Source organism: Sorex fumeus, unplaced genomic scaffold, assembly GCF_029834395.1.
Source record: "Sorex fumeus unplaced genomic scaffold, SorFum_2.1 ptg000129l, whole genome shotgun sequence".
NCBI classification, from domain to species: Eukaryota; Metazoa; Chordata; class Mammalia; order Eulipotyphla; family Soricidae; genus Sorex; species Sorex fumeus.
In genome coordinates this window covers 4,027,461-4,054,186 of record NW_026606186.1, presented here as the reverse complement: position 1 = coordinate 4,054,186, position 26,726 = coordinate 4,027,461, and the positions used below count along the sequence as shown (strand labels likewise).

The following is a 26,726-nucleotide window of genomic DNA, read 5'->3' as shown; positions in this document are numbered from 1 at the left end:
TAATATTCCATTGAGTGTAGGTACCACAGTTCCTTTATCCAGTCATATGTTCTTGGACACTTGAGTTGTTTCCAGGTTGGGGTTTTTGTAAGTAGTGCTGGAATGAGCACAGGAGAGCAAATATCTTTGCTCCATCCCTTGTTTTTTTTTGGGGGGTCACACCCAGCAATGCACAGGGGTTACTCCTGACTCATGCACTCAGGAATTACTCTTGAAGGTGCTCAGGGGACCATATGGGATGCTGGGAATCGAACCCGGGTCGGCCGCATGCAAGGCAAATGCCCTACCCTCTGTGCTATAACTCCAGCCTCTTGTTTTTTTTTTTTTTGAGACCTTTCCAAACTGTTTCCAGAAAGGTTGAACCCATCAACATTTTCATCAGCAGTGGATGAGGGTCCTTCTTCCCATGCCCGTGCCAGCTCTGATGTGTGCCAGTCTCGCTGGAGTGAGGTGCTGTCGCGTTGTTTTGACTTGCGTTTCCTCAAGGACACAGGAGGCAGAGCACTCATATGCCCACTGGCCATCTGTAGTCTTCTTTCTGGAAGCTTCTGTTCATCTCTTCTCTCCATACCAAGTGGCTTGGTTTGGTTTTTCTGAGAAGGAAGCAATAGGGCAAATACGTTTGGAAAGCTCCAGTCTAGAAGGATGAAGAAGAGTTTAGCAACCAGCAAAAGGAGAAGAGCAAGAGAAGGACTGGGAGGTGCCTCAGAGGGCCAGGGAGCCCCCACCCCGGGCACTGCTGCCCCTCGAGGCTGAGGCTGACCTGTCTAGCCGTCCGGCTCTCACCAGGAATGGCCACTGGGACCCCTGAGCCCAGCTGGGGAGCTGTTCCCCCTTGGCTGGAGCGATCACACAGCAGGGAGGGCGCTTGCCCTGCATACAGCCCATCCGGGTTGACCCCCGCCAGGAGTGACCCCTGAGCGCAGAGCCAGGTGTAGGCCCTGAGCACCACCCGGTGTGGCCTCCAAACAAAAATAAAAGCAGGGAGAGGAGAGAAGATGGCACTGAGGCAGGTGAACCCTGGGTGCCGAGGAGCCAGCAGGGGCAGCGGGAAGCTGGCACCAGCCCGGTGCTGGGACTCGGACTTGTCACTCCTCCTGAAAGCATGGGGTGACCCTGGGGGTGCAAACCCGACAGGTGGCTGGGGAAACCATCACAGGAGCCAATGGGGAACGGAATGCAGCGCTGTGAGCAGGACGCTGAGGATTCCCCGAGCAGCACAGAGGCACGTGGGGCCGGGTGGGGCGCCGGGCAAGGGGGCACCAATGGGGAGCCCCCCAACCCCGCTCGGGGGCCAGTGGCCCCATTGGATAGAGAGGAACACTGAGGCTCAGAGAAAAGGACGTGGATGATGTCTCGGACTTGGAGGGGTGGGAAAGAGCTAGGAGTCCAGGTGAATATACTATGGACGTCAGGATGGGGGATGAAAGGGGGGAGGGGAGGCTGTGACCCTCCCTCCCCAACACAACCCAGGAGGACGATGTTGTTGGAGAGAACAGGACCATCCACACTGCCTGTGTCAGTGGTTTAAGAGAAACTGATGCGTTCAGTTGGCCATTCCTATCCCCCTGGTCCAGAAAAACAAAATTATTTGGTTGGTTAGTTTGGGGGATACACCCGATAGTGCTCAGGGCTTACCCCAGGCTCCGTGCTCAGGGCTCACACGTGGCAGCTCTTGGTGGAGGCCACATGTGGTACTGGGAATCCATCCCGGGCTGGCCTCATGCATGCCAACGCCTCCCCAGATGCACTGTCTCTAGCTCCCAGGGAGAAAGCGAGTTTCTGAGAACTTTGCTTACTCACATACAAGCTTAGCAAATTGAGTGTTCAGCAGACAAACCAGTGAAGGCCTGGCGGAGTCGGATTCATAGTTGACAGGTTTCAGGGTAGCACCGGCCCTCAGAGGGGTCCCGGGAGTGGCTGCTCAGGGGTCACTCCTGGCTTCAGTGTGAGCGGGTCTTGGCTGTGGCACCCCAACATTTAGGCGTCATGGTCCCTGGGGGCCACGCCCCAGGGATGCCCAGACCTGCACCCAGCAGGCTGGTGCTTCACCTACCACGGGGCCCCAGAGGGCTTCGGAAAAGCCCACATGCTTGGCCAAGCTTCTGGGGTTCTGCTGAGCCCTGAGAACTCAGCCTGTCGCAACCCTGCCCAAGGTGCACGGACAGATTTGAGATTTAGCACTGGGAGAGCTGCCGGGGGCAGAAAGAACTTTGGTGACATTGGGGTGGGGGGTCTTCCCTGATATCTGAGCTGCTGCATGTGACCTTGAGCTGTCCTGTCTCTGCATCCGTGTGTCCTTCTGTTGACCTGTGGGTTTCTGGGAGCATTTTGTGACGTCAGGCTGACTCGGTCGGGGCTTAATCATGTGAACGAGAGATGAGAGAATCGGGCTGGGGGTGCTCTGCCAGGCAGAAGCAAGCACCCCTTTCTCAGGGGAAAAATGTCATGTGGCGCCCCCTGGAAGTCTGCCTTCTAGAAGGGAACACACAGAGCACCCCTCGGCCGTTCCTGCCCTCCCCCAACACCAGGAGGAGTGGGTGGGGGGAAACTCAGGCTCAGATTGCTGGTGATGCATCAGGCCCTGGACTTGCAGCCCCATCCCCCAGAGAAGCAGGAGGGGATGCCGAGCCCATTATACAGACGAGTAAACTGAGGCTTGGGAAGGCAGTGACTCGCTACCAACCAGCACGTGGTGGAACCGGGCCTGGAATTCACACCCCATCATCCCTGGAGGAGCTCACTTCTTGGTGCTGGTTCCAGGCCCTGCATGGTGGGAGGGACTGGCAACGGGAAGTGGGACCCTTCTGGCCCCCAGCCCCTCCCATGCATGCCCTTAGTAGCTCTCACCCCAGCAAGTAGACAAAGGCAGCCCCGTAATTGGGAGCGAGTATTTCATGCATTCCCCCCCCCCCCCGATGTTTTATTGGGTGGGGAGATGCTTGGAGGCTCAGCGGATGGCACATTCCGTTTATAAAGTGCGCGCGGCTTGTTTTATTTCCCGAGTTTTTGCAATCTAGATAACAGATGAGGCCCCGAGTGGCTGGCGCTGCCTCTGTAATGGCGGCTCAGCGCCTTCGGAGAAGTATTAATAATAGATTGTGTTGATGAGTTTGGAGAAAGTAGCAATCGACCCCCTGCTGCCAAGGCATTAGCACGGCTGTTCCAAAGGCGGCCCTGGCCCTGTGCTGGGGCTGCGCTGGCAACTGTGAATGCAGGTCACCCGCCTCTCCCCAGCGTGCCCTGTGCCCTGCCCTGCTGACCCAGACACGTCCAGTGCCCAGGGTAGAGCGCTGACCGGGGCGGGGACAGTGGGGACTGTCTTGGGTCCGAGCAGCAGGTCCATAAGCCGGGCTCCTTTCCGGGCCCAGCTGCAGTGGCTGCACGGTCCAGGGACCTCCGGTGAGGCTCCTGCATTCGGGGTGGGGGGGAGTCCTCCGAGCCAGCGTCCAATCCCAGCGCCCACTGGGAGCCCCTGCAGGGGGCCTGCCACCCCTGTACCTTCATTCACCTGCACTCAGAGGGCCAGGGAGGGAGCAGGTCCTACCTGGGAAGCCCCGGAGGGCCAGGTGCTCACAGGAGCACACTTTGTCACTCCCTTGTACTCCCTTGTGACCCTCCCCGAGTGACACGCTAGGTCTCACGGAGGCCTGGCAGCAGCCCTTTGTGGCAGGGCCTCGGGGCATCTGTTCTATAGTAGAGAAAGGAGTTGAGACCAGAAGGAAGCTCAGGGGAACATCGAGAAGGGGTTTCCAGGAAGGCTGCCCAGAGGAGGTAGTGTCCGAGTTGGGCGTTGTAGGATGAATAGGAGCCTGCTGGAGGGAATGGAGAGGGGTGGCAAGAGTGACTGGAGAAGGCCCCACCGGAGTGCCCCCGGCCAGTGTCCAAGCAGCAGACAGCTCTGCCTGGCCCCTGTCCACCGGTGCCCCGCCAGCCCTCCGTGGGCGGCGCTGATGGCAGCCCCGGGAAGGGAGGCAGGCCTGGCATTTATGGCCGAGTCTGTTCCAGAACCGATTAGTGGAGAATTGCAGCTGTAATCTGTGCCGTGATGGCGGGCGGGCCATAAAGAGGGATGGGATGTGTGCGGCGCTCCCAAGGTGGCGCCCGCAGACGTGGCCCGGGGACGCGGGGAATGAAAAATGGTTTTAATTCCCTCCCAGCAGCAATGATTTGATTCTTCATAAATTTTTCCATCAAAGTGTGGTTGAGGCGAGTTCCCACAGAGCCGGGCACGTGACAAGGAGGAGGGCGGGAGGGGCGGTCAGTAGGTGCGGGCAGAGGCGGGGCCAGGCTGGACCGAGGTGGGGGACCCCCTCCCCCCCAGACTTGTCTCCCGCCGTGGAGGGTGACCCACTTTCCACGGAGGGGCGGAGCAGCCGGGCTCAGCCGACCTTCCTGCGCCGAGGCCTGGCTCACCCACCTCAGTGTCCTTGTCTCTACAGTAGGCATCGGGTGCCCCCATGCGCTGGCTTGCTGTGGGCTCAGAGCCCAGATGAAGACCAGGGGCTGGCCCAGGGCACATGCCTGGAAATGCTGCAGGGAGAGGCCCATGCGGTGGGGCCGGGAAATGGGCGATGGTGACGGCCAGGCAAAGAAGGCCAAGGGCACGGAGCCAGGGGCCGGCACTGGGCAGCCCAGGGGGCCTGGCTTGGGGGCACAGAGCTGGTGAGAGAAGAAGGTGGGTCCCAGAGGGCCAGGAGGGCAGGAGTGCGGTGTCCTCCAAAGGGACCACAGGGCTCCAGAGAAGCACCAGGTGTGTGTTTTGTTTGCCCTGTTGGGGGGAGGTCCCCAGGCTGTGGGGACTAGGTGCTAGGTCTGATGACGGCTACTCTGGGACAGAGGTGCTCAGGGAGCACCAAAGAACCTGGCAGTGCTTGGGGGTGTGCAGTTTGGGAGCTCAAACTCAGGGCTCCGTGCATGCCAGGATGTGTGCCAGTGCTCTGAGACATGGCTTGTGGTTTAGACGAGCCCTTCAGGGGTCAGGCACTTGCTCTGCCTGTGGCTGCATCAGCTACAACCCTGGTTCGAATCCCCAGCACCATCCAGCGTTCCCTGAGCACTGCCAGGGCTCACTCCTGAGCACAGAGCCAGGAGTAGTCCTGAGCCCTGTTGGATATGGCACAATACACACACACACACACACACACACACACACACACACACGCAAGCAAAAATCAAACAAGAAAAACTCCGACTCATTCTGGAGGGGATGTTGAAGAGCTGAGGGGTCCTGGGGCCCTGGAAGGGAACTGGGGGGTCCCTGAGGCCGAGAGGAGGGGCCCTGCCAGGTGGAGGGTTGGTTATGAGGATGTGGGAGCTCAGGACCTGGGCGCTGTCCGCTGGGCACTGTGTCTCAGCCTGCCTTGCTCGGAGCTAACCCACCCTGTGGTACAATGCCCGGTGCCCAGTCCGGGACGTGCCCACTCTCCGGGCTCCCGGGGGGAGGGAGAGCCGAGTGCGGGGAGCAGGGACCTCCACAGGGGCCTGAGCCCAGCCCTGTACCTGTCTGTGCCCGCAGGCTGTTCGCGGCCAAGTGCAGTGGCTGCATGGAGAAGATCGCGCCCACCGAGTTCGTGATGCGGGCGCTGGAGTGCGTGTACCACCTGGGCTGCTTCTGCTGCTGCGTGTGCGAGCGGCAGCTGCGCAAGGGTGACGAGTTCGTGCTCAAGGAGGGCCAGCTGCTGTGCAAGGGCGACTACGAGAAGGAGAAGGACCTGCTCAGCTCCGTCAGCCCCGACGAGTCCGACTCGGGTGAGCTGGGTCCCACCCCTGAGCTCTCCCACCCCCGGGCACACGGGCCAGCCCCCCCTGCCCAGAGCAGGTACCCCTGGGTCAGGCCCCGCATGTCTGTGCCCAGGCAGACCGGAGCCCACAGCCGGCCCCTATGCCGGGTACCCATCACCCATACACACAGCCCTACAGGACCCGCGTGCCCTGGCCTTGGCCTATATGTGCCCCCATGCATCCGCGCTCCCCTTCCAGCCCTGCCCTTGGGGGTCTCTGCCCGTCCCAGCCTGCTACCATTGTCTCAGTGTCGGGAAGGGGCCCTGACGTGGCCTCTGACCTCTTCCGGTCCAGCACCCAGAGCCCTGGGCCGCAGGCGCAGAGGCCTGCGCGGTTCCGTGTCTGGGTGCCCGTCTGCCCTGCATGCCTGCTTTTCTGTTCATGCTTTGTTTGGGGGTCACACCCAGCAGTGCTCTGGGGCTGCTCCCTGCTCTGGGCTTTGGGGGGGGTGGTGCTCCTGCTGGTGCTCGGGGCCAGGTGGGGCCTGGGACTGCACTCTGGCCTCCTGCATGTGGAGCACGTACACCAGCCCATCTCTTGGTGGCCCCTTTATGTCTTGGCCCTTTGGGTTTGGAGAAAGGGAAGCTCGGGGCGGCTGGCCGGGGCCCTCCAGAGGTCAAGTCCAGGGCTATAGCAGCACTTTGCACAGGGCAGTAGGAGGCCAGACTGGAGCAGGAAGAGACAGGCTGCTGGACCTTGGCAACCCAGAACCCCCTCGGGACAGACTTTGTCACTGCTGGTGCCCTTGGAGGTGGCAAGGAGCTCCCCACTGTCCAATCCTGCTGTCCAGCCCTGCTATTGGGTCCCTGGCTACCTGGCCTGCGGGCCAATGATTTGAGGTTCCCAGAGCCTGTGCACGCCAGGCCTGGGGGTCCCAGGGAGGAAAGCAGCCCTTCTGAGAAATAGGCTGCAGAAGGCCCTGGGGCCACTTTGGGGGTCAGAAAGGCACACTGGGGGTGGGGGATCAATATAGGACCTGCTCCCAGGCCTGGAAGTGCCATGTGTGCATGGTGGGTAGAGTAGGTCTGGGGTACACACGCTTCTACAGCACAGATGTGTGCCTGTTCAGATGCACCCTTGCTTGCCCAGTCCCACCTGTGTGCTCGCCAGAGTGCCTGTGTGTGCACACCTATGAGCTGCATGTGTGTACGCCTGTGAGCTGTGGGTGCATGCCTGTGATCTGTGCCTGTACATGCCTGTGAGCTGTGGGTACATACCTGTGAACTGCACCTGTACATGCCTGTGAGTTGTGCCTCTACATGCCTATGAGTTGTGGGCACATGCCTGTGTGCTGCACTTGTACATGCCTGTGAGTTGAACCTGTACATGCCTGTGAGCTGCACCTTTACATGCCTGTGAGCTGTGGATGCATTCCTGTGAGTTACACATTTACATTCCTGTGAGTTACACATTTACATGCCTGTGAGCTGCGCCTGTACATGCCTGTGGGCTGTGGGTACATGCCTATGTGCTATGCCTGTACATGCCTTGAATTGCGCCTGTACATGCCTGTGAGCTACACATTTACATGCCTGTGAGCTGCGACTGTACATGCCTATGAGCTGCACCTGTACATGCCTGTGAGCTGTGAATAAATGTCTGTGAGCTGCACCTGTGCATGACTGTGAGCTGTGAATAAATGTCTGTGAGCTGCATGTGCACTTGTGTGAGCTGTGTTTGTTCATGTCTGTGATCTGTGTGTGCAAGTTAGTGAGCTGTACATATGCACTCCTGTGAGCTGCGTGTGCATGTCTCTGAGCTGTGTGTGTGTGTGTCTCTCTCTCTCTGAGCTGTGTATGCACTCCTTTGAGTTGTGCATGTGCATATCTGATCTGTGCATGTGTAGGTCTGTGAGTTGCATGTGCATGCCTGTGAGTTGTGTGTGCATGTGTGTGAGCTGCATGTGCAGGTCTGTGAGCTGCATATGCATGTCTGTGAGCTGTACATGTGCATGGCTGAGCTGCACAGGTGCAGTCCCTGGGGCCCCCCTGCAGCCTGAGGTAGTGGAAGGCGTATTTATCTGTACCAGGTGTGTACACACAGACCTCCCAGGTCACTGGCACTTCTGGGTAACATGTCAGGGTGTGTCTTAGTCTGGGACATTTCAAGAAAGAAGGGGTTCTTCTTGGGATCTGCCCTGGGCCCGTTTGGCTGGGGTGAGAGTGGTGGGAATTGGGATTGGTATTTTTGGGATCCTCACCCGGTGGATCTGGGGATTCATTCTCAGGGGTGCCCGAGCCGCCGTGGTGCTGGAGGTCGAGCCCAAGCCTCTTGCTTGCAGAGCATGTGCTCACTTCTGGTGAGCTCAGGGACCATATGGGGCACTTGGGATCAAACCTAGGTCAGATGAAGGCAAGACAAGTGTCCTATTTGCTGTTCTACTGCTTCCTCCCCAGACTGAGTCTCCCCCCAGCAAAGGTTGATTCTGGGCTGCAATCCCCAGCATGCCAGGGTCCAGCAGGAGCAGGTGGTTTCCCTGACAAGGAAAGGGCTTGGGGGAGGCTGAGGCCAGAACAAGCCTCTCACTGAATGGCCCATGTCCAGGTTGGTCATGGTCTCATAAGAGAGCATCACAATGTCTGTGCATGCTTGGGGGCCGTCACAGACCATGTGTGGGCACCCCGTACTATCTGTGGCTTCTGGATCCGTTCCCACATGGGCCCCACTGGACATGTGTGTCCGTCCATTGGCAGGAGCACAGATGCGGGTGTCAGGGCTGGGGGACAGACAAGGCAGGGCCTGCAGACCAAGGAGAGGAGGGCAGTGGGGAGCTGGTCTGAGGGTTCAAGGCCGGGACAGGCATTGCCCCTGGAATCCTGACAGGCCTGGCCATGTCCTCCACAGTAAAGAGCGAGGATGAGGACGGGGACATGAAGCCGGCCAAGGGGCAGGGAGGCCAGAGCAAGGGCAGCGGGGACGACGGGAAGGACCCCCGGAGGCCCAAGCGACCCCGGACAATCCTCACCACGCAGCAGCGAAGAGCGTTCAAGGCCTCTTTCGAAGTCTCCTCCAAGCCCTGCCGGAAGGTGAGGCTGCCCTCGTACATGCCGGCCCCTCCCTCTTGCCGGGGCCTGGGCCTTCCCCCACCTGCCCGCCTTTCCTGCAGTGCCTCCTGCCAGTCCCACTGGGCTGCTGCTGCCCCCCAGGCTGACCCGTCTCCCCCTTTCTGGGCAGGTCCGAGAGACGCTGGCAGCGGAAACGGGGCTCAGCGTGCGTGTGGTCCAGGTCTGGTTCCAGAACCAAAGAGCGAAGGTGAGCCTGGGAGAAACAGGGATGGACCTGGGTCAGGTAGGGCCTGGGGGGTGTGCGTGCGTGGGAATCCGGGAGCTCAGTGGGCGGGGCCTGTGAGAGGGCGGGACACATAGGGAGGGGTCTTGGGGTGGGGCCAGCATGAGGGGGCGGGGCATTGTGGGGCAGGGCCAGTGGGTGGAGCCAGTGTGGTGGGTGTGGCCTTGTGGTGAGTGGGGTAGGTGGGCGGGGCTTCATAGTGGGTGGTGTCGGTGGGCGGGCCGGGATGGACTGCAGAGGTAGGGACCAGCACCAACTGGGTCTCCTGTAGATGAAGAAGTTGGCGCGAAGGCACCAGCAGCAGCAGGAGCAGCAGAACTCCCAGCGGCTGGGCCAAGGTAAGCTGGAGCCAGGGCGAGGATCGGGATCAGAAGTGGAGTTCAGGGTACCTGAGACCTGTGCCCGGCCAGTGTGGGCAACCCAGAGGAGGGGAGAGACGCAGGGACCTGGATACTCTCCTTTTATTGGACACCCGATCAGCTTGTCCCGCACGAAGGACACTGCCTCTTCCATTCCCTAGATGGGGAAACTGAGGCACTGGGGAGCCATAAGAAAAGTCTAGAGGGGCTGGAGGATAGCACAGCGGGGAGGGCGTTTGCCTTGCATGCGGTTGACCTAGGTTCGAGTCCCAGCATCCCATATGGTCCCCCAAGCACCACCAGGAGTAATTCCTGAGTGCAGAGCCAGGAGAAACACCTGTACATCGCCGGGTGTGACCCAAAAAGAAAAAAAAATAAAAGGAAAATTCTAGAGAATGGGTGGGGCTGCGGAAGGGGGTCAGTCAGTCACAGGCAGTCCACACAGGGCTTTGTCAGAATGCTGTTACTGTGGCCCAGGGCTGGTCTCCCAGGGCCCTTGGGGTGTCGAGTTCTGGGGGTCTTGAAGGGAGAGCATGGGGGTGGGACCGACTCTCTAGGACTGCTGACGTGGTGGAGGTCCCCGAGTGTCTGCTCCTAAGGGCAGTCTGGATTCGGGACTCTGGGGCGGGAGGTGAAGGTGCTGTTTTAAACCCGGAGCTCCCTTCCCCGGGATTGGCTGAAGTCTCAGCTTTTGGGGTGCATTTCTGCCAGCATTTGGGTTCCGGGGATTGACTTCCTTCCCCGTCCTTCTCCACACGCACACATCTGCGCGTCAGGTGGGGGCATCCCCTCACCTAGAGCTGGGCTCACCTCTGATCCTCCCCCCTGTGCCCACTCGTACCCCTAGTTCCTCCCACCAGCCCAGAGGAGGATCCCCCAGCCTCCCCACATAAGATGCTCCTGGCTTCAGACAGCCCAGGGGGGACCGTCCTTCTGCCAGGACCTGCTCCAGCCTAGCTCAGACCTTAAAGTGGCTCGGGGTGGAAAGGATCCTTCCTCCAGGAAGTCTTCCTGGGCTGCTCTGAACCAAAATGATGTCCCACTTCAATGCTTTCAGACAGGGATACCTGCTGTCCCCACAGGCTGACTTGAGTGTCTCCTGCCTGAGACCCAGAGGGTGGAGGAGGGGGAGAGTGGGGAGCTGGGACGGGGCGGGGGAGGCAGGAGTCAGTGGGGAGGGGGCCAGGCAGGGTAGACAGGGGACAGTGGGGAGGGAAGGGGAAGGCAGGGGTGAGTGCGGAGGCAGCCGGGGTGGAGGGCAATGGGGAGGTCCCAGGGTGGGGCGGGGAGGAATCAGCTCTCAGAGGCGGAGGTGCCCCGGGAGGCCCTGGGTGGGCAGTGACGCGCGCTGTGCCCCCAGAGGTGCTGTCCAGCCGGATGGAGGGTATGATGGCCTCGTACACGCCGCTGGCGCCCCCGCAGCAGCAGATCGTGGCCATGGAGCAGAGCCCATATGGCAGCAGCGACCCTTTCCAGCAGGGCCTCACGCCACCCCAAATGCCAGGTGACCACATGAACCCCTATGGTAAGCCGCCCCGCCCCTGCCCCCACCCGGCCCAGCTGGCAGGGAGGGGAGGGACCCCCTCGTGATGGCCACCTCCTGTCCTGGGGCCCACGCAGGTCCCCCCACCCAGCCCAGCGGCCTCCTCTGGACGGGACAGGGGTGTCCTCCCCGGCTCCCCGCCCCGCCCCAGGAACCCAACCCAGGACTTTCAGCCTCAGACACAACCCCCCCCCCCCCCCGACTGCCCACCCCTTGCCCTCGCCTCGTGGCCTGCTGACCACCTTCTGCCCCGCAGGGAGCGACTCCATCTTCCACGACATCGACAGCGACACCTCCCTCACCAGCCTCAGCGACTGTTTCCTGGGCTCCTCGGACGTGGGCTCCCTGCAGGCCCGCGTGGGGAACCCCATCGACCGGCTCTACTCCATGCAGAGTTCCTACTTCGCCTCCTGAGGGCCGGCCGGGCCGCTTGGACGCTGGGACGGGGGTCCTGGGCGGCGCTGGGCGGGGAACCCGCAGCCTCCAGCTAGCTGCCCCCCGCCCCGCCCACCAGCCGCACAGACTGCAGACAGCCATACGGTGCCCTCCCTCTGCGGGGGTCCACGCTGGACAGGACCGGGCAGGGGCTCGGCTCCCCCGGGGATCCGGAGTCCTGGGACAGCCACCAGCCGCCCAGCCCTGCCGGGGGCCTCCATCACCTCCTCCTCCCGCCCTCTCTCTTTTTTGGGAAGTGTAAATTCTCTCTATTTTTTTAAACGCCTTCTCTGTGTCCGGCACCCCCATGGCCTGGGCCCAGGTCACAGCAGGGCCCCCCGTGCCTGTCCCCCTGCCCAGGCCCCAAGCCCGGGGCAAGCCTGCAGTAGCCCCTTCCTGCTCCAGCCCAGGCCAGCTCAGAAGGGACATGGTACACCCGCCTATAGCCCCCCCGGACATCCACGCCATGGGCAGCCCTGCCCTCTCGGGAAGGGGCAGGCAGGAAGCTTGGGGGGAAGCCGGAAGCTCCTAGGGGCCCGGGCTGAGGCACCCCCACCCACTCGGGGGCAGGATCCGACGCCCCGGCCCACAGCCTTCCCCTCCCCGTGTGGAGAGGGACCTCGAGGCCTGTTCTCACACCCCTCCTGGGATGGGGAGACCCCTCCGGTCCCAGCACTCCCACTGGTCAGCAGCTCCTTCCTGTCCATTCCGCCTCGGCGGTGGGTGGGCATTGCATTTCTCCCGCTCTTCTTCCCGCAGCTGTCCCCTGCGCCGGGCTCCAGCTTTGCCCTCTGAGGCTGGGAAGCCAACTCAGCCCCACTGACATCAGCCAGCCCTCGGGAGCCAGCCCATCACCTCCCCTCTTTTAGGTCCCCTGCCTCTCTTAATGTGGCCTGTCAGCCGGCGAGTGCTTCCGGTCACAGCAACAGGAGACCCGCCCTGCCCAACTGCGACAGAGCCCGCTGCCCCCGCTCCGGTCCACACAGCCGCCAACTCTCACCTCTCTTCTGTGTGTTGGGGGAGGCGGAAGGGGTCTTGGTGCCAGCAGGGTGGGGACTATTTATTGTTTCGACCCGTGAAGCACCCGCTTTGCGATCTCACTTTGTTTCCTCGTCCCTGGCCCCGGGAGTTCTCTGCACCCCAGTTCCGTGACCACTGGTTCGCTCTTCCTCCTGGGCGCACCTGCGTGACACCAGTGGCATGTGAATCAGACCCTGCCCCTCGCGGGGTGCCCGTGTCCCCTGCCTGCCCTCATGGGAATGCAGTCTGTGGGGGGACGGCGCTGCCTACTCAGCCCCCGCTGTGCAAGTGCTCACAGGGGCACCCCAGATGAAGCTGAGCCCAAAGCGACCCCCTGCCCTGGTACATACGGGAGCTCTGCCCACCTGAGGCCCCTTGTCTGCCCAAGGGGACAACAAGGCCCTCCCCACCGGGACTCCGCGCCAACCACCAGGCCACACCACCAGCTCCCCTCTGGGCCCCTGCCCCAGCCAGGCGCTTCTTGTCCCCAACAGAACTCCTGATCTGGGGGCCCCCTCACTTTTGTGGCTTCTCCCCCTGCCCCTGAGCCTTGGGTACCCCTACCCCTTAGGTCTCACTAGCTTCTGGAGGGGCCAGCCCCACCCCCCACCTTTTTGAGCTGGAGGTCACCCCAAGTTGTGCTGTGGGAAGCCTGGCCAGGAGGGGACCCCGCACTCACCTGCTCGTGTCTCCAGCAGTGACCCTCTCAGTGACGGTGCCCGGGGCCCCGCAGGGGGACAGCCTGGCAGTTTGGGGCCTCACCACCTCCTGAATCCCTGCCCCCGGCTGGGAGCTGGCAGCGCCCGTACACGGTGGTGAGTCCCAGGCACTGCCCACTGACTTTGGCCCTGACCCGGATGTGGGGACACAGGACGAGGGGCTCTCGCTGCCCGCCCTTGCCTTGCGGGGGTCCCGGTCCTCAATTGAGGAAACAGAAGCTTTGAAGGGGTCTGGCCTACACAGCGGGGCTGCCCCAAGTGGGTGGGGGAGGGGTATGCTGGGGACACACAAGGAGAGGCAGAGGTGGGGCCTGCGGGAAGAAGGGGCCAAGGAGGGACGCACAGGGGTCTCTGCAGAGCCCCCGAGAGGAGCCGGTGCTGGACAGAGGCAGGGGAGGGTCCCGTGTATAGACCAGCGAGGCCGCGGGCCCCGTTCTGGTCCTTGGCACCATCCTGGGAGCCCTGGGCATCTCCCCAGGCCCTCACCTGGACGCAAACCCACACACGGGTCGGGAGGGGGCAAGAAGGACCCCCCCTTTGGCCCCGGGGAGACACCCCTGTGCTGGTGCCCCTCCTTGGCATGGGGTCCCCCGGGCCTGCCCGGTCCCGCCTCTGCTTCCTTGTACAGATGCACTACCCGCCGCCATCCCAGACACATTTTATTTAATAACTTGTCATTGTTAAATTATTTATTAGCGTTTGCCACATGCCCACCCGCCCCGTCCTCCACACTCGCCTTCCGCCTCTCCCCACAGAAGCAGAAAGTGGAAGCCACAAAGACGTCGGTATATTTGTAAATAAACCAGCCTGTACCCGCCGCTGCCTCTCTTTGGGGGGCGGGGGGGTGGTCAAGGCCAGTCCTGGCCGGAGGATGGACTTCCTAGTGGCCACTGGAACCAACATTGAGAAGAGGGGGGGATGGGCCCCCCCAGCTGTCCAGCCCTGACCCAAGGCACTGGGGATGGCACTTGCCTTGCCCAGAGCGACTCCAGCTCAGTGCTCAGCACCCACAGGGCTCCCGGGTCCCGCCAGGAGCGACCCCCGAGCACAGGGTCAGGAGTATGTCCTGAGCACTGCTGGGTGTGGTCTTGGGCCGGGAGTCGGTGTCAGAGCAGCCGTGCCTTCTGTGGCTGGGACCAGAGCAGGCCACGCATGTGTTCAGTGGCCCTGCTGTTCGGGACCTCCCAACCCCCATCACCAGAAATGTGCAGTTTCGTGTTGTGTGTGAGCCCCACAGCTGGAGTGGGAGTTTGATGACCACAGCGGCCAGGAGGGGCCAGCGCCCTCACCCCCACCGCCACTTCCAGCAGCCCTGGGTTCCCTCACTCCACAGACCATGAGGAAGTACCTTCAAGAGGTGCAGGAGCCTGGTGAAGGGACCCCCTCCATGGAGGCTTCCTGGAGGAAGGGGCATGAGACGTGAGCTGGAAAGAGAGTGCTGTGGCAAAGGTCTTGACTGGCGCGTGGCCGACCCGGGTTTGATCCCCAGCATCCCGTATGGTCCCCTGAGCACCACCAGGAGTAACTCCTGAGTGCAGAGCCAGGAGGAACCCCTGAGCACCACCAGGTGTCACCCAGAAAGAAAAGCGAAGCTGCGACCTGAAGTTTTGGGGTCTGAACGGAGTGATATCCGGAATGTGCTGGGCCCATGGGAAACTTCTGGGCATCTCATTTGGAGGCTGGAAGGAGCAGGCTGGAAGCAGGGGCATACATCTGGGAGCTCGGGGTGGGGTGGCAGGGAGGTCACTGGCTGCCAAAAGAGAGGGGACATTGGCTTTGGGGGTGGGGGCAGTGGGTTCCAGCAGCGGTAAGGGTCCTGGGCATGACCTGGGCAGGATTCAAAGGTCCCCAGGGCTGCACAGCCTGGTGGATGGTGCCGTCCTGCAGAAAAGAGAACTGGGGTGGGTTGGGGGAATTGGCGCCAACCCCTGGGATGCTGGGAGGAACTAGGGAACCTGCAGAGACACAAAGGGACTTGGTTCTCAAAGGGTGTTCCTCGATGCCTGAAGGTTCCTCACAGAACCTGGGTGAGTACATGTGTCTGTGTGCGCGTGTGCGTGCACGGGTGTGCGTGTGTATATGTGCTCACGTGTACGTGTGTGAATGTGTGCATGTGTGGGCGTGAGTACATGTGTGTGCGTGTGTGCATGAACATGTTCTGTGAGTGCGTGTGTGCACATGCGAATACATGTTCATGTGTGTGTGTGTGTGCGTGTGCATGCATGTGTGTGCGTGTTTGTGAGTGGCTCCTTGGCTCCTTCTGACAGATGCACGGGGCTTGGGCGTGTGCTCTGAGGGCCTTGGTGACGCCACGCGTGGGGCGAAGCGCGTGTCGCGCACGTCCGTGCAGGGTCCTGGGGTCCTGCTGCGCCGCCCGTTTCCCACCCGCACCTCCTGGCAGCCTCTGGGCTTCTCCCTCCGCTCTGGGCACTGGTGCCCCCTAGGGGCAGGGCGCCCCGCACCTCTGCGGCCCGCGCCCTGCACCCCGCGACCTCCTCGGAGGGGGGCGCGGCGGCTGTGTGCGCGCCCCCGCCGGGCTCCGAGAGAGCCCCCTCCCCACCCCAGCGCTCTCGCCTGCAGCAACCCTTGAAAGCCCTGTCACTAAAAAATGTGGGGGTGGAGGGACGCGCTGCGCTAATCCACGCCCCGAGTCTCCTCTGCAGCCCGCAAGGCGAAACCGGGGAGGGGGCGCGGAGGGAGCGGGTCCCCCCGGCCGCCCTCGGGCCGGACGGACAGCGGCCCGGAGCCTGCCCCTGCCTGCCACGGGAGTGGGGGCGCCGACCCTGGGCGCAGCGCCTGGCCCCGCGGCAGAGGCGAGTGCAGAGCTGCGGCCCCCGCGCGCGCCCGGCGGGTCGGCCGGGGTCCCGCCCGCCTCGACCCCTCCCGGTCCTGCCGGCGCCCAGCCCATCCCCGCGGTTTCGCTGAGAGTGGTTCCGGCCCGGCACCGCGAAAGGGTTCGGCTGGCGCCGCCCGCGAAGCGGTGGGGGCCGGGGGAGCTCCGGGACCCGAAGCGCCGCCCCTGCGAGCACCGCAGCCGGCTCCCCCACCCCGGGGTGCAGCAGCCACCCAGCGGCCCAGGGAAGCGGGAGGAGGGATAGCTAGCTGATAGCACGGCACCCGTCCGGAGAGGAGGCGCGGGAAGCGTCAGGCAGGGCAGGATGCGCAGGGCCGCGCTGGCCCCTGACGTGAGCGCTGCCCCTGGGCTTGCCGCGCGCGGGGTCCGGGAGGCACCAGGCTGTGCGCGAGCCTCTGGGTCTTGTCTCCAGGCCCCCCGGAGCCCAGGGCTGGGCGGAGACCCCCTGAGAGAGATGGTCCCATCCCGGCCCACTGCCCCACCCTGTGCCAGGCCAACCTTAACCCCAAGTACTGAAGGAGGGGCACCAGTGCTCGATTTTCATTTTAATTTCAGAACCCCCACCCCACCCTGGGGCCCGACTGGCCAATGGTGGTGGGCCTCATTTGTTCCTTCCTGTTGCTCTCCACCCCCTGCTTGGTAGGCAGGGCCCCCCCCTCCCCCAGACAGTGCTCTCAGGAAGGGCATAGGAAGGAACTACCCCAACCCCCCGGGCAGACGGTGGGGTGGGGGTGGGGGCTGGGAAATCAGGAAAAGCCTCCAGGAAGAAGGAGCTTTGGGGTGAGCCCCGCAGGAAGGACCAGTGTGGGGAAGACGGGAAGGAACTCAGGAAGAAGGGCCAGCCAGAACGCAGTGCTTAGAGGTGCAGAGCTGGTGGTGTGTGTGTGTGTGTGTGTGTGTGTGCGCGTGCGCGTGTGTACGCGTGCGTGTGCTTGTGTGCATGTGTGTGCGTGCGTGTGTGCATGTGTGTGAGTATATGTGTGTGCATGTGCATGTGCTTGTGCACGCGTGTGTTTGCATGTGTGCGCGCGCGCGTGTGTACGCGTGCGTGTGCTTGTGTGCATGTGTGTGCGTGCGTGTGTGCATGTGTGAGTATATGTGTGTGCATGTGCACGCGTGTGTTTGCATGTGTGCGTGTGTGTGCATGTGCGCGTGCAGGAGCCAGGAAGCAGGATGCACCCAGACTGAGTTGGGGGGTCCCAAGTCGCTGAATGACAGACAGATCGGGTCACAGGTGTTGCTAGTGGTCCTGGTGGTCAGCAGAAGGCGCTGGACACAGCCCTAAAGAATAAAACCTCAAAAACCCTGGCTTCCACACCGAGAGTAAAGAAAATGTGCATTTCAGGAAGAATGCCGGGACCGACCCTCGGTGGCCCTACTCTAATCCCAGACGCCTCTATATCCCCAGACTCTGATCCAGGGCAGAGCTAACTCGACCCCCAAAACGCCGGGGAGCTCCAGCACACAATCTAGCAGGAATGGATTCAGTGGCAAATGATTCTTGCTGCCCCCAGCCAGTGGCGAAACACCCGCCTACTCTCTCTGGGCGACACCCCAGCCTCCCCTCTTACGCCAAGCCTGAGTGCTTGGCGAACCGAATCCCCAGCAAAAGTCAGTTCGGATTTTGCTCTGAACCTGCAGTCTCCGGTCAGTCCACGAGGTGGCGATCGGGAGTCAGGCAGGTGGGCGCCTGAGGCCGGAGGGCTGGGCCCATGCTGGGCTGGGTGGAGGCCAGAGGCCGGGAGAGGGAAGAGGCTTCTGTGCGCGTGACCAGGAGGGGGCAGTTTGCAGGGAAGAGTCTCACCTCCCTCACCCGCCACCCGCACCCCCTCCCCACGAGAAACTGTTAAGAACAGTCCCATTTTACAGAACAGGAAAGGGGCTCAGAGAAGTTAATCAACCTGCCTGAGGTCACACAGCCAAGGAGCCTGCAAAAATGGGGTGGGGAACAGGAGGAGGGAGCTGAAGGCTGGTGTCTTGCTTCTGTGCTCCCGGCTCGCTTGTTCCTCCCACTGACCTCAGTGGTGGCAGTTGTCACACGCCTAGTTCACTGATAAGGAAAGTGGGGGGCTGTCCGGGAAGGTCCCAAGCCTTGGGGGGAAGCTGGCTATCCTCAGCACTCTGGCTCCTGGGACATCAGTTCTCCTGGGGCAGGACCACACAGAGGAGAGCGGTCGCCCGCCCCCAACACACAGCCCAGCCTCCTCCCAACCTCTTCAGGGCAGGGGGGCAGGCCAGGGACACACGACTGCTACCCCGCCAGAACAAGACCTGAGTCCACGTCAGAGAGAGCTGCCCTGTCGAGGGTTTCCAGCACCGAGACCCGCCTTGTCCAGGGCCAGCGTTTTGTTTTGACGGTTTCAGTCCTTGGGACTGATGGACGTGTGTGTCGGTGGGTAACTGGGGAGGGCCTGGGTTCTGGGTTCGGGGATGACTCGGTCATGGCGAAGTCCCAGTCTGCCACCCATGGCCGCGTGACAGGGCCAAGTCCCCTAACCACTCAGGCAGCTGCTTCCTGACAGTCCCAGGGACCAGCACAGTGCCACGAGGGGAGGAGATAGTTCAGCCCGTCCCAGATGTCGAAAACAAGCTGGGGAGGGGGGTGGAACTATAGTCCCCGGGGGGAGGGGGAAAGAGGGGGAGCCGGTATTTGCCTTGCACGTGGCTGACCCGGGTTTGATTTCTGGCACCCCATACGGTCTCCCGAGCATGACAAGAGTGACCCCTTAGCACAGAGACAGGAGTCAGCCCTGAGCACAGTCAAGTGTGGCCCCCAAAACAAAAAATAAGTAAATGGAGGGTGATAGCACAGTGGGCAAGGCATTTCCCTTGCAAGGAGCCCACCCCGGTTCAATCCCCGACACCCCATATGGTCCCCTGAGCCCACCAAGAGTGATTCCTGATCATAGAACGAGGAGTCAGCCGTGAGCACTGCTGAGCACTGAGGGGTGTGGTCCAGAAACAAAAAGACTGAGGTGCTCCAGACGTGCCCCTGACTTCATCTACCCGGGAAGCTCAGTCTCAGCCTGAAACACGGAACCTACAGGGGCCCATGGGCCATCCTTGGCCTCAGCAATTACCACCCACACCCCTTGGATCTGGAAATCTTCCAGAAACTGTCTCCTGGCACACCAGCCTTTTCTGCCTCGTGCTCTGAGGCTGGCACGCACTCTGGCCTCCTTGATGCCAGGGCCAGGCCAGAGGAGGCTCTGAGGCACAGATGGTGGGGGCTGGTCCCTGCCAGACTCCTGGTGGGTGGTCCTAGGGTTAACCCCCAGGTGCCAGCATTGTTACGGGTGTGCTGGCAACCCTGCTCCTAACCACCAGGGGGGGCCCTAGAGGTGGAGGCAACCCCGGAGTGACCAGGAAAAAGGAGGAGGAAGCCTCATGTTTACCGATGTTTTGGGGCCACACGGGGCGGTGCTCAGGGATCACTCCTGAAGGGCTTGGAGACCATCTGGGACACCGGGCATTGTGCCCTTCCCGCTGTACTATGGCTCGGGTCCCACCCCGGGCTTGGCTTTAAGGGGCTGTTGGACAGGGCAAGGATCAAAGTAGCCTTTGATCAGAACCATCTCAGGTGGTGATGGAGGACGAAGAGAGCAAGTTTCTGGCCTCAAAATCAGTGCTCGGAAAAGAAAAGGATCACGGAGCATCTCGGCAGAGCCAGCACAGCCCATGGCAGCCTCCACCTCGCCCGGATTCCGGCTGGCGACACCCCTCGTGCACTTGGGGCCGAGCCCGTGTTTCAGGGGGACTCCTTCGGGTGAGGGGTGTTCGTGCTGCAGCGTCTGCTCTGCCAGCGTCGGGAGCTGATGGGCAGCCTGGTGCTGGCCTGAACCCAGGGCAGAGGGGGCACTCCTGCTCTGCGAGCACTATCTGGGGGGCCCTCAGCCCATACCCCTATGGAGACGGGACTCCCGTTCACATGCTGTGCCTCAGGCCAGGCAGGGCGACTTCACTGACAAGAGGTGGACAGGCAAAGTGAATGCCCGGCCCGAGTTTTTAAGGAGCCCCTAATCAAGCCATCACAAGTGGCCGCAGTGACCGTCGGGGCAGGAAGCTGTTGTTGCAACTGCACCCCCAGGTGTGGCAGAGACTCTGGAAGCAAGTGTCTCCCTGGGCTGACCTTTGACCCCACCGAGGGGCCTGGGCTGATGATGACAACAGGTTTCAGTGCAAGAGGCCCTGAGTTCACCCCTGGACCCTTGGAACGTCCCCAGCACACCAAGAGCAACGCCCTGGCCCTGAGCACTCAGGGTGGGGTCCAGAAATGGGGGGGTTGATGGTGCTGGAGCAACAGGATAGCAGGGAGGGCACTCGCCTTGCACGCAGCTGACTGAGCTCCGATTCTCAGCATCCCATAGGCTTCCCCAAGCCCCACCAGGGGTGAACCCTGAGCATCACCAGGTGTGACCCAGAAATAAAAACAGACCAAAAAAAAAAAAAGCAACAAAGGAAGCAAGAGAAGAAAGGAGGAGGGGCTAGTAGAGAGGGAGAGGAAGGGAGGGAGGGAGAGAAAGAAAGCGAGCGAGCGAGAGAGAGAGAGAGAGGGAGAGAGAGAGGGAGAGAGAGAGGATGAGCAAGAAGGAGAGAGAGGGAGAGAGAGAGGGAGAGAGAGAGGGAGAGAGAGAGAGAGGGAGAGAGAGAGAGAGAGGATGAGCAAGAAGGAGAGAGAGGGAGAGAGAGAGGGAGAGAGAGAGGGAGAGAGAGAGAGAGAGGATGAGCAAGAAGGAGAGAGAGGGAGAGAGAGAGGGAGAGAGAGAGGGAGAGAGAGAGAGGGAGAGAGAGAGAGAGGGAGAGAGAGAGAGAGGGAGGATGAGCGAGAAAGAGAGAGAGAGAGAGGGAGAGAGAGAGAGGGAGAGAGAGAGAGAGGGAGAGAGAGAGAGAGAGAGGGAGAGAGAGAGAGGGATGATGAGCGAGAAAGAGAGAGAGAGGGAGAGAGAGAGAGAGAGGGAGGATGAGCGAGAAGGAGAGAGAGAGGGAGAGAGAGAGACAGAATGCCCCCTGATACCTCGGGGCAGTGCCATCTTCCTCCCTCTGAGTCTCCCCCTCACTGGGCACTGTGCCCCTTGGCAGATGGACACTCCAAGGCCCCGAGGGGCAGGTGGCTTGGTGGAGGTGACAAGCAGAGTTCCTGAGCAGGAGATGCAGCCAGCAGGTTAGCAGCATTCACAGCTCTGCCTGGGAGCACGGCCAGGCCACCCAGGAGAAGCCTGGGTCCTTGGCAGCCTTCCCTGCCTGGGGGCGGGGGTGGGGGTGGCCAGGCCAGGCCCCCAGGAGGAGCGCCTGGGAACGGGAGACCTCTGCTCAGGGGAACCCAGAGCGTTCTCAGCGCAGGATGCAGGGGTGGGGCCGGCTGGGTGCTGGGCGCTGGCCAGCGCGGCTCTGGGGCTTGGCGTGCCGGGACAGGAGCCTGCGACTGACAGCACAAAGGCCCGCCTGTGCCTGCTGCAGGGGACTGGCCACGCTCGGAGCGGTCAGCTGGGAAGGTGGGGGCAAAGAAGAGAGGAGGGAGGGTCAGAGATGAGCAGCTGACTCATCATGGGGACCCCAGGGAAGCACTCTTGTAGGTTAGGGGCTGGGAGGGACACTCAGGCAGGAGGAACTGGGTGTCATGCCTGGGAGGGCGGCGGGGGCACTAGCTGGCCTGGGCCTGGGGCTCTGGCTGATGCTGCATGGGACCCCATGACCTGGGCATACTCTGAGCCCTTTTAATCACTGTATCACAGTGACCTCTCTAGGCTGGGGTGGTGATGGGGTGTGGGTCTGCAAACACACACACACACACACACACACACACACACACACACATACACACACTCACCAGGCTCTGAGCAGGAACAGAACTCACGCAAACGCCGTTTTCCCTGGAGCTTCAGTCCTGTGTAGTCAGACGCTTTGCTGCTTGGTACAAGCGTTATAACTGCCTCGTTTCCTCCAGGGGATGTGTCTCTCGGGATTAAATTGCGTCCTCTCTGTCTTGCTTAATGCATCGGGTCTTAACTTCCACTCTGATAATAATATTCATACTCCTGCATTCTGTTTTGCCTGCCCTTCCCTTTTCTATTCGTCTTGGCCCAGCTATTTATTTCACATCATTCTCTCTCCTTTTTTAGTTGTCTGTGTTATTTGTCATTGTTGTTTTCTTTGGACCTTACTAGGCATTGTGCAGGACCTACTCCTGGCTTTGAGCTCAGGGATCACCTCTGGCAAGGTACGGGGGGCCATTGGGGTGCCGGGAATCGAATCCAGGTCAGCCATTGCAAGGCAAGTGCCTTACCCGCTATACTATCACTCCAGCCCTGATGTTTTGTTTTGTTTTTTTTAATTTGCTTTTGTTTTGTCTTGGGGCCATACGCAGCTGACTCCTGGCTCTGCACTCAGGGATCACTCCTGGCAGAGTCTGGGGGGCCCATATAAGATGCCAGGGATTGAAGCCAGATGGGCTGCTTGCAAAGCGAGCGTCTTACCTGCTATACTCCAGATATGCTCCAGCCCCCCCCCCAATATTTTTTAAGCATATAATTTCAGTTCATTTTCATTTTTATTATTTTATATTTGACACACACATAAAGCATATGAACACATAACTAAGTTATAAAGCAGAAGAAACTGAGCAGCTACACAATATATTTTTTTCTGTACTCCTGAAATACTTTATGGACCAGAGATAGTGTAGGGGTTCAAGTGTTTGCTTGCATGTGGCTGACCTGAGATATTACCCCAGATGTGACATACGGTTCCCTGCGCACCATCAGGAGTGATCCCTGAGCACAGAGTCAGGAGGGGTCCAAAATTGAACAAACAAAAGTGCACTGAAGAGCTGACAGTCCATTCAGAGAAATGCAGTGTCCTGCCACAACCATCATGGAGGAATGCAGTTCCAATAAGCCAACAGTGTCCACTGAACCCGAGACTGTGTGGAAAAGCCAATCATTCTGCTGTTGACACCAGCAGCCTGGAGGTGGGGAGCCGCTGTTCTAGCCTCTTTGGGTCACTGTTGTATGTGGGTCACCAAAGACAATGGCCAAGACTAATTTTCCTCTCGCAGCATCTGAGTGTTTACTGTTTCACTAGAATGAATAGTGCTGCCAATGTGTGCATCTCGTTTCTGCAGAATACTGCCTGTCGGGGTGCCAGAGTAGGACAGAGCAGCTTGGAAAAGTCTGTTCTCCAAAGTGCTTTGAGTGTAGGCACCAGGAATCAGTAAGCGTTGGAAGCTTGCCACAAGTGGTGACAGGTGAGGTCAGTTAGGATAGGGAAGGGACCACTACAACAAGGATAGTTGGAAATGATCTCTGGACAAGAACTGAGCGCTGAAAGTAGGTAAATGACAAACATGTTAACCTTTCAGTACCTGGATTGCAAACCATAATGCCAAAAGGAGAGAGAGAGAGAGAGAGAGAGAGAGAGAGAGAGAGAGAGGGAGGAGAAAAGTATCTGCCATAGAGCATAGAGGCAGACTGTGGGGGGGTGGAGGGAAATTGGGGACATTGGTGGTGGGAAATGTGCACTGGTGAAGGGATGGGTGTTGGAATATTGTATGATTGAAACCCACGAACAACTTTGTAACTGTATATCTCATGGTGATTTAACAATTGAAAAATCAAAAGTAAATATTAAAAATAAAGAATATAACTGTGAAAAAAAAAAGAATTTCCTTCCATTCCCTACCTTCCTCTGGCCCTTCCATCTTGACCTGCCCCAGATAATCTTCATCTGCTGCCACCTTTGTTTTAATGAGATGAAACATCTTTTCAAATAGACCCACCTGCCTTTTTACTTTTGCAAAGTGCCTATTTATGTCCTGGATTTAATTGGGGGGAATGGGTCTCTTATTCTAGGGTTTTACAATATATATTCTCTATCCAAATATTTTGCTGGTTATTACAAATAATTCCCATACTCCTTAGGCTATTCCAAGGTGAAAAGAGCATCGCGGGGTGCAGAGGGGCTATGACATAACAGTAGGGGGCCAGGCAGTAGGACAAGGGGTGGCCAAGAAAGGAAATGAGGTCATTAGGGACCACAGTGATCGGCACTGGTGAATGGGTCATCTCTCATGCTTAATGCTTCAGTGCTTTGCTTTTGGGTCTTTTACAAACTCCTTCCCTGCCAAGTCACATGGTGATTCTCCTATGCATTTCCTGCACATTCTAAAGCTCTGACGTTCCCAGTGAAATATCTAATTCCTGAGAATTGATTCTGGGGACCAGGTGAGGGTTGCATTTCATGCTCTTCAGTGTGTGTTCACCCTGGGAGTGCTGGATCATCCTTCCCATGGCTGCAGGGCCAGTTCCTGTCAGCCTGAGCCTGGGAATGCTCCTTATTGCTCCAGCTCCAACTCCTTCTTGCTCCTGCATCTGCCCCCCCCCCCCCCAATGCTGCAGTCACATACAGTCACTTACAGAGCAAGGCTGGTACTGTTTCTTCTCTCCCCACCACAGCCCACCTTCAACTTCAGGTCTCCCTCAGAGATTTTAGAATCCACTTATGAAGGACTTCTAAAAACCCTGCTGTGACAGGAGCCATAGCACCTCAGGGAGGGTGTTTGCCTGGCATGTGGCCAACCTAGGTTTGACCTCCAGCATCCCATATGGTCCCTCAAGCACCATCAGGAGTGATCCCTGAGTGCAGAGCCAGGAGTAAACCCTGAGCATTGGTAGGTGTGGTCCCAAAACAACAAAAAAGTTAAAAATTCTGTTGGGATTTTGATTGGAATGAATCAACATGGGGAGAACTGAGGAAATGCAGATAATGAGACTGTCCCCCTTGAATAGATAAATTTTTCCTGCTTATTTGGGTCTTCTTTAATGTCTTTCAATAACATTGTGTCATTATATTTGCATCAGGCCTTGTACATCTTTTATTAGATTTATTTTTAGATTCCTTACTTTGCTCTCCTAAATACTCTCATTCTCTGAATTGCTTTATAAGGAAGCATAGAGCAGAGAAATTTAGTTGTGAATATTATATCCTGCCACCTTGATAAACTCTTATTAATTCTAATAATCACAGCATATTATTTTGTCTTTGGTCTTTGGTAGATAATCATATCATCTGGGAATGATAGTTTTGTTTCTTTTTCATCATTAAACCGTCCTTCTTTTTCTTCTCCCTCTACTTCAAACACTTTGACTAGAACTTCCAATAAAATGTTGATTAGAAAGATATTGTTTTGTTAAGAAGAAGGCTTTTAGTTTTTCACTACTGTGACTTTCTTAAACTTCACAAGAATATCCCTTTTTTATGCCTAGCAAGAATCTTAATGAAGAAATCATTGGTTCTGAGGAAGTGCTTCTATGCATATCCTCCTTTAATCTCTGAATGCCCCCATCTATATTTACTTATTAGTAACATTTTGCAATATATATGTAGTAGATAACAGATCACACATGGGAAATATCATATATAATTATTATCTATAAAAAGTCACAATAGTGTTGATAACACTATACTAACATATATACATGTGAAACTGTCCTTGCATCCATGCCATCAACCCAGTTTGGTCCAATTTATTTATTTTGGTCACACCCTGTGGTGCTCAGGGGTCACTCCTGATGGTGCTCAGGGGATGAGTAGTGCCAGGGATTAGACTGGGTTTGACTGCATGCAGAGCAAGTACTTTAGCCCCTGTACTATCTCGCCAGTCCCTGGTCATGATTTAAATTTTTTTTCTGGCACAGAGACTGGCACACATCAAAAAGAACAAGAACTACCAATGCTGGCTCAGATGCGGGAGAAAGGGACTTCCATTCACTGCTGGTGGGAATGCTAACTGGTCCAGCCTTTGTGGAAAACAGTATGGACATTCCTCAAAAAACTAGAAACTGAACTTTCATATGACCCAGCAGTGTGGCAGTCGCTCAAAAACACAATGTAGAAAAGCCATCTGCACTCTTATGTTCATTGTAGCACTATTCACAATAGCTAGAATCTGGAAACAACCCAAGTGCCCAAGAACAGAGAGTGGATAAAGAAACTATGGTACATTTACAAAATGGAATACTATGTAGCTGTTAGAAAAACAAAGTCAGGGCTGGAGCGATAGCACAGTCAGTAGGGTGTTTGCCTTGCATGTGGCTGACCCGAGTTTAATTCCCAGCATCCCATATGATCCCCTGAGCACCACCAGGAGTAACTCCTGAGTGCAGATCCAGGAGTAACCCCTGTGCATCGCCAGGTGTGACCCAAAAAGAAAAATACCCCCTCCCCAAAAAACAAAGTCATGAAATTTGCTTATACATGAATGGACCTGGAGAGTATCATGCTGAGTGAAATGAGTGAGAGGGAGAGGGGCAGACATAGAATGACCACACTCATTTGCGGGCTATTAAAAAAATAGAATGAGAAAAATACCCAAAGAGACTAATTGATCCATGGTAGGAAGCTTGCCACAAAGAGAAGGGGAGAGGGCAGGACAGAGAAGGGACCACTATGACAACGGTAGCTGGAAATGATCACTCTGGACAAGAACTGAGTTCTGAGAAAAGGTAAAGTGATATGCATAATAGCATGAAAACCTCTCAGCAACAGTATTGCAAACTACTGTGCCTAAAAGGAAGAGGGAGAGAGAGGGAGAGAGAGAGAGACAGAGAGAGAGAGAGAGAGAGAGAGAGAGGAGAAAAGTATCTGCCATAGAGGCAGAGGTAGCGGGGTGGGAGGGAAACTAGGGACACAGGTGGAAAGAAATGTAGAACAGCGAAGTAGTGAAGGGA

At 58.6% G+C, this 26,726-nt stretch overlaps 1 protein-coding gene across 2 annotated transcripts in view; it reads left to right on the top strand.

Moving 5' to 3' along the window:
* LOC130045814 (LIM homeobox transcription factor 1-beta) overlaps window positions 1–11,417 on the top strand; it is a 71,891-nt gene extending 60,474 nt beyond the window's left edge. Inside the window, exons 3-8 of one of the 2 annotated variants that reach the window (XM_056138695.1) lie at window positions 5,519–5,751; window positions 8,629–8,810; window positions 8,959–9,036; window positions 9,344–9,410; window positions 10,792–10,956; window positions 11,231–11,417. In XM_056138695.1, the coding sequence (XP_055994670.1) occupies window positions 5,519–5,751; window positions 8,629–8,810; window positions 8,959–9,036; window positions 9,344–9,410; window positions 10,792–10,956; window positions 11,231–11,388 (883 nt within the window). In that variant the 3' untranslated portion in view covers window positions 11,389–11,417. The remainder of the gene's footprint in view (window positions 1–5,518; window positions 5,752–8,628; window positions 8,811–8,958; window positions 9,037–9,343; window positions 9,411–10,791; window positions 10,957–11,230) is intronic. The other variant, XM_056138696.1, reaches the window with a different exon arrangement.
* Window positions 11,418–26,726: the final 15,309 nt, after the last annotated feature.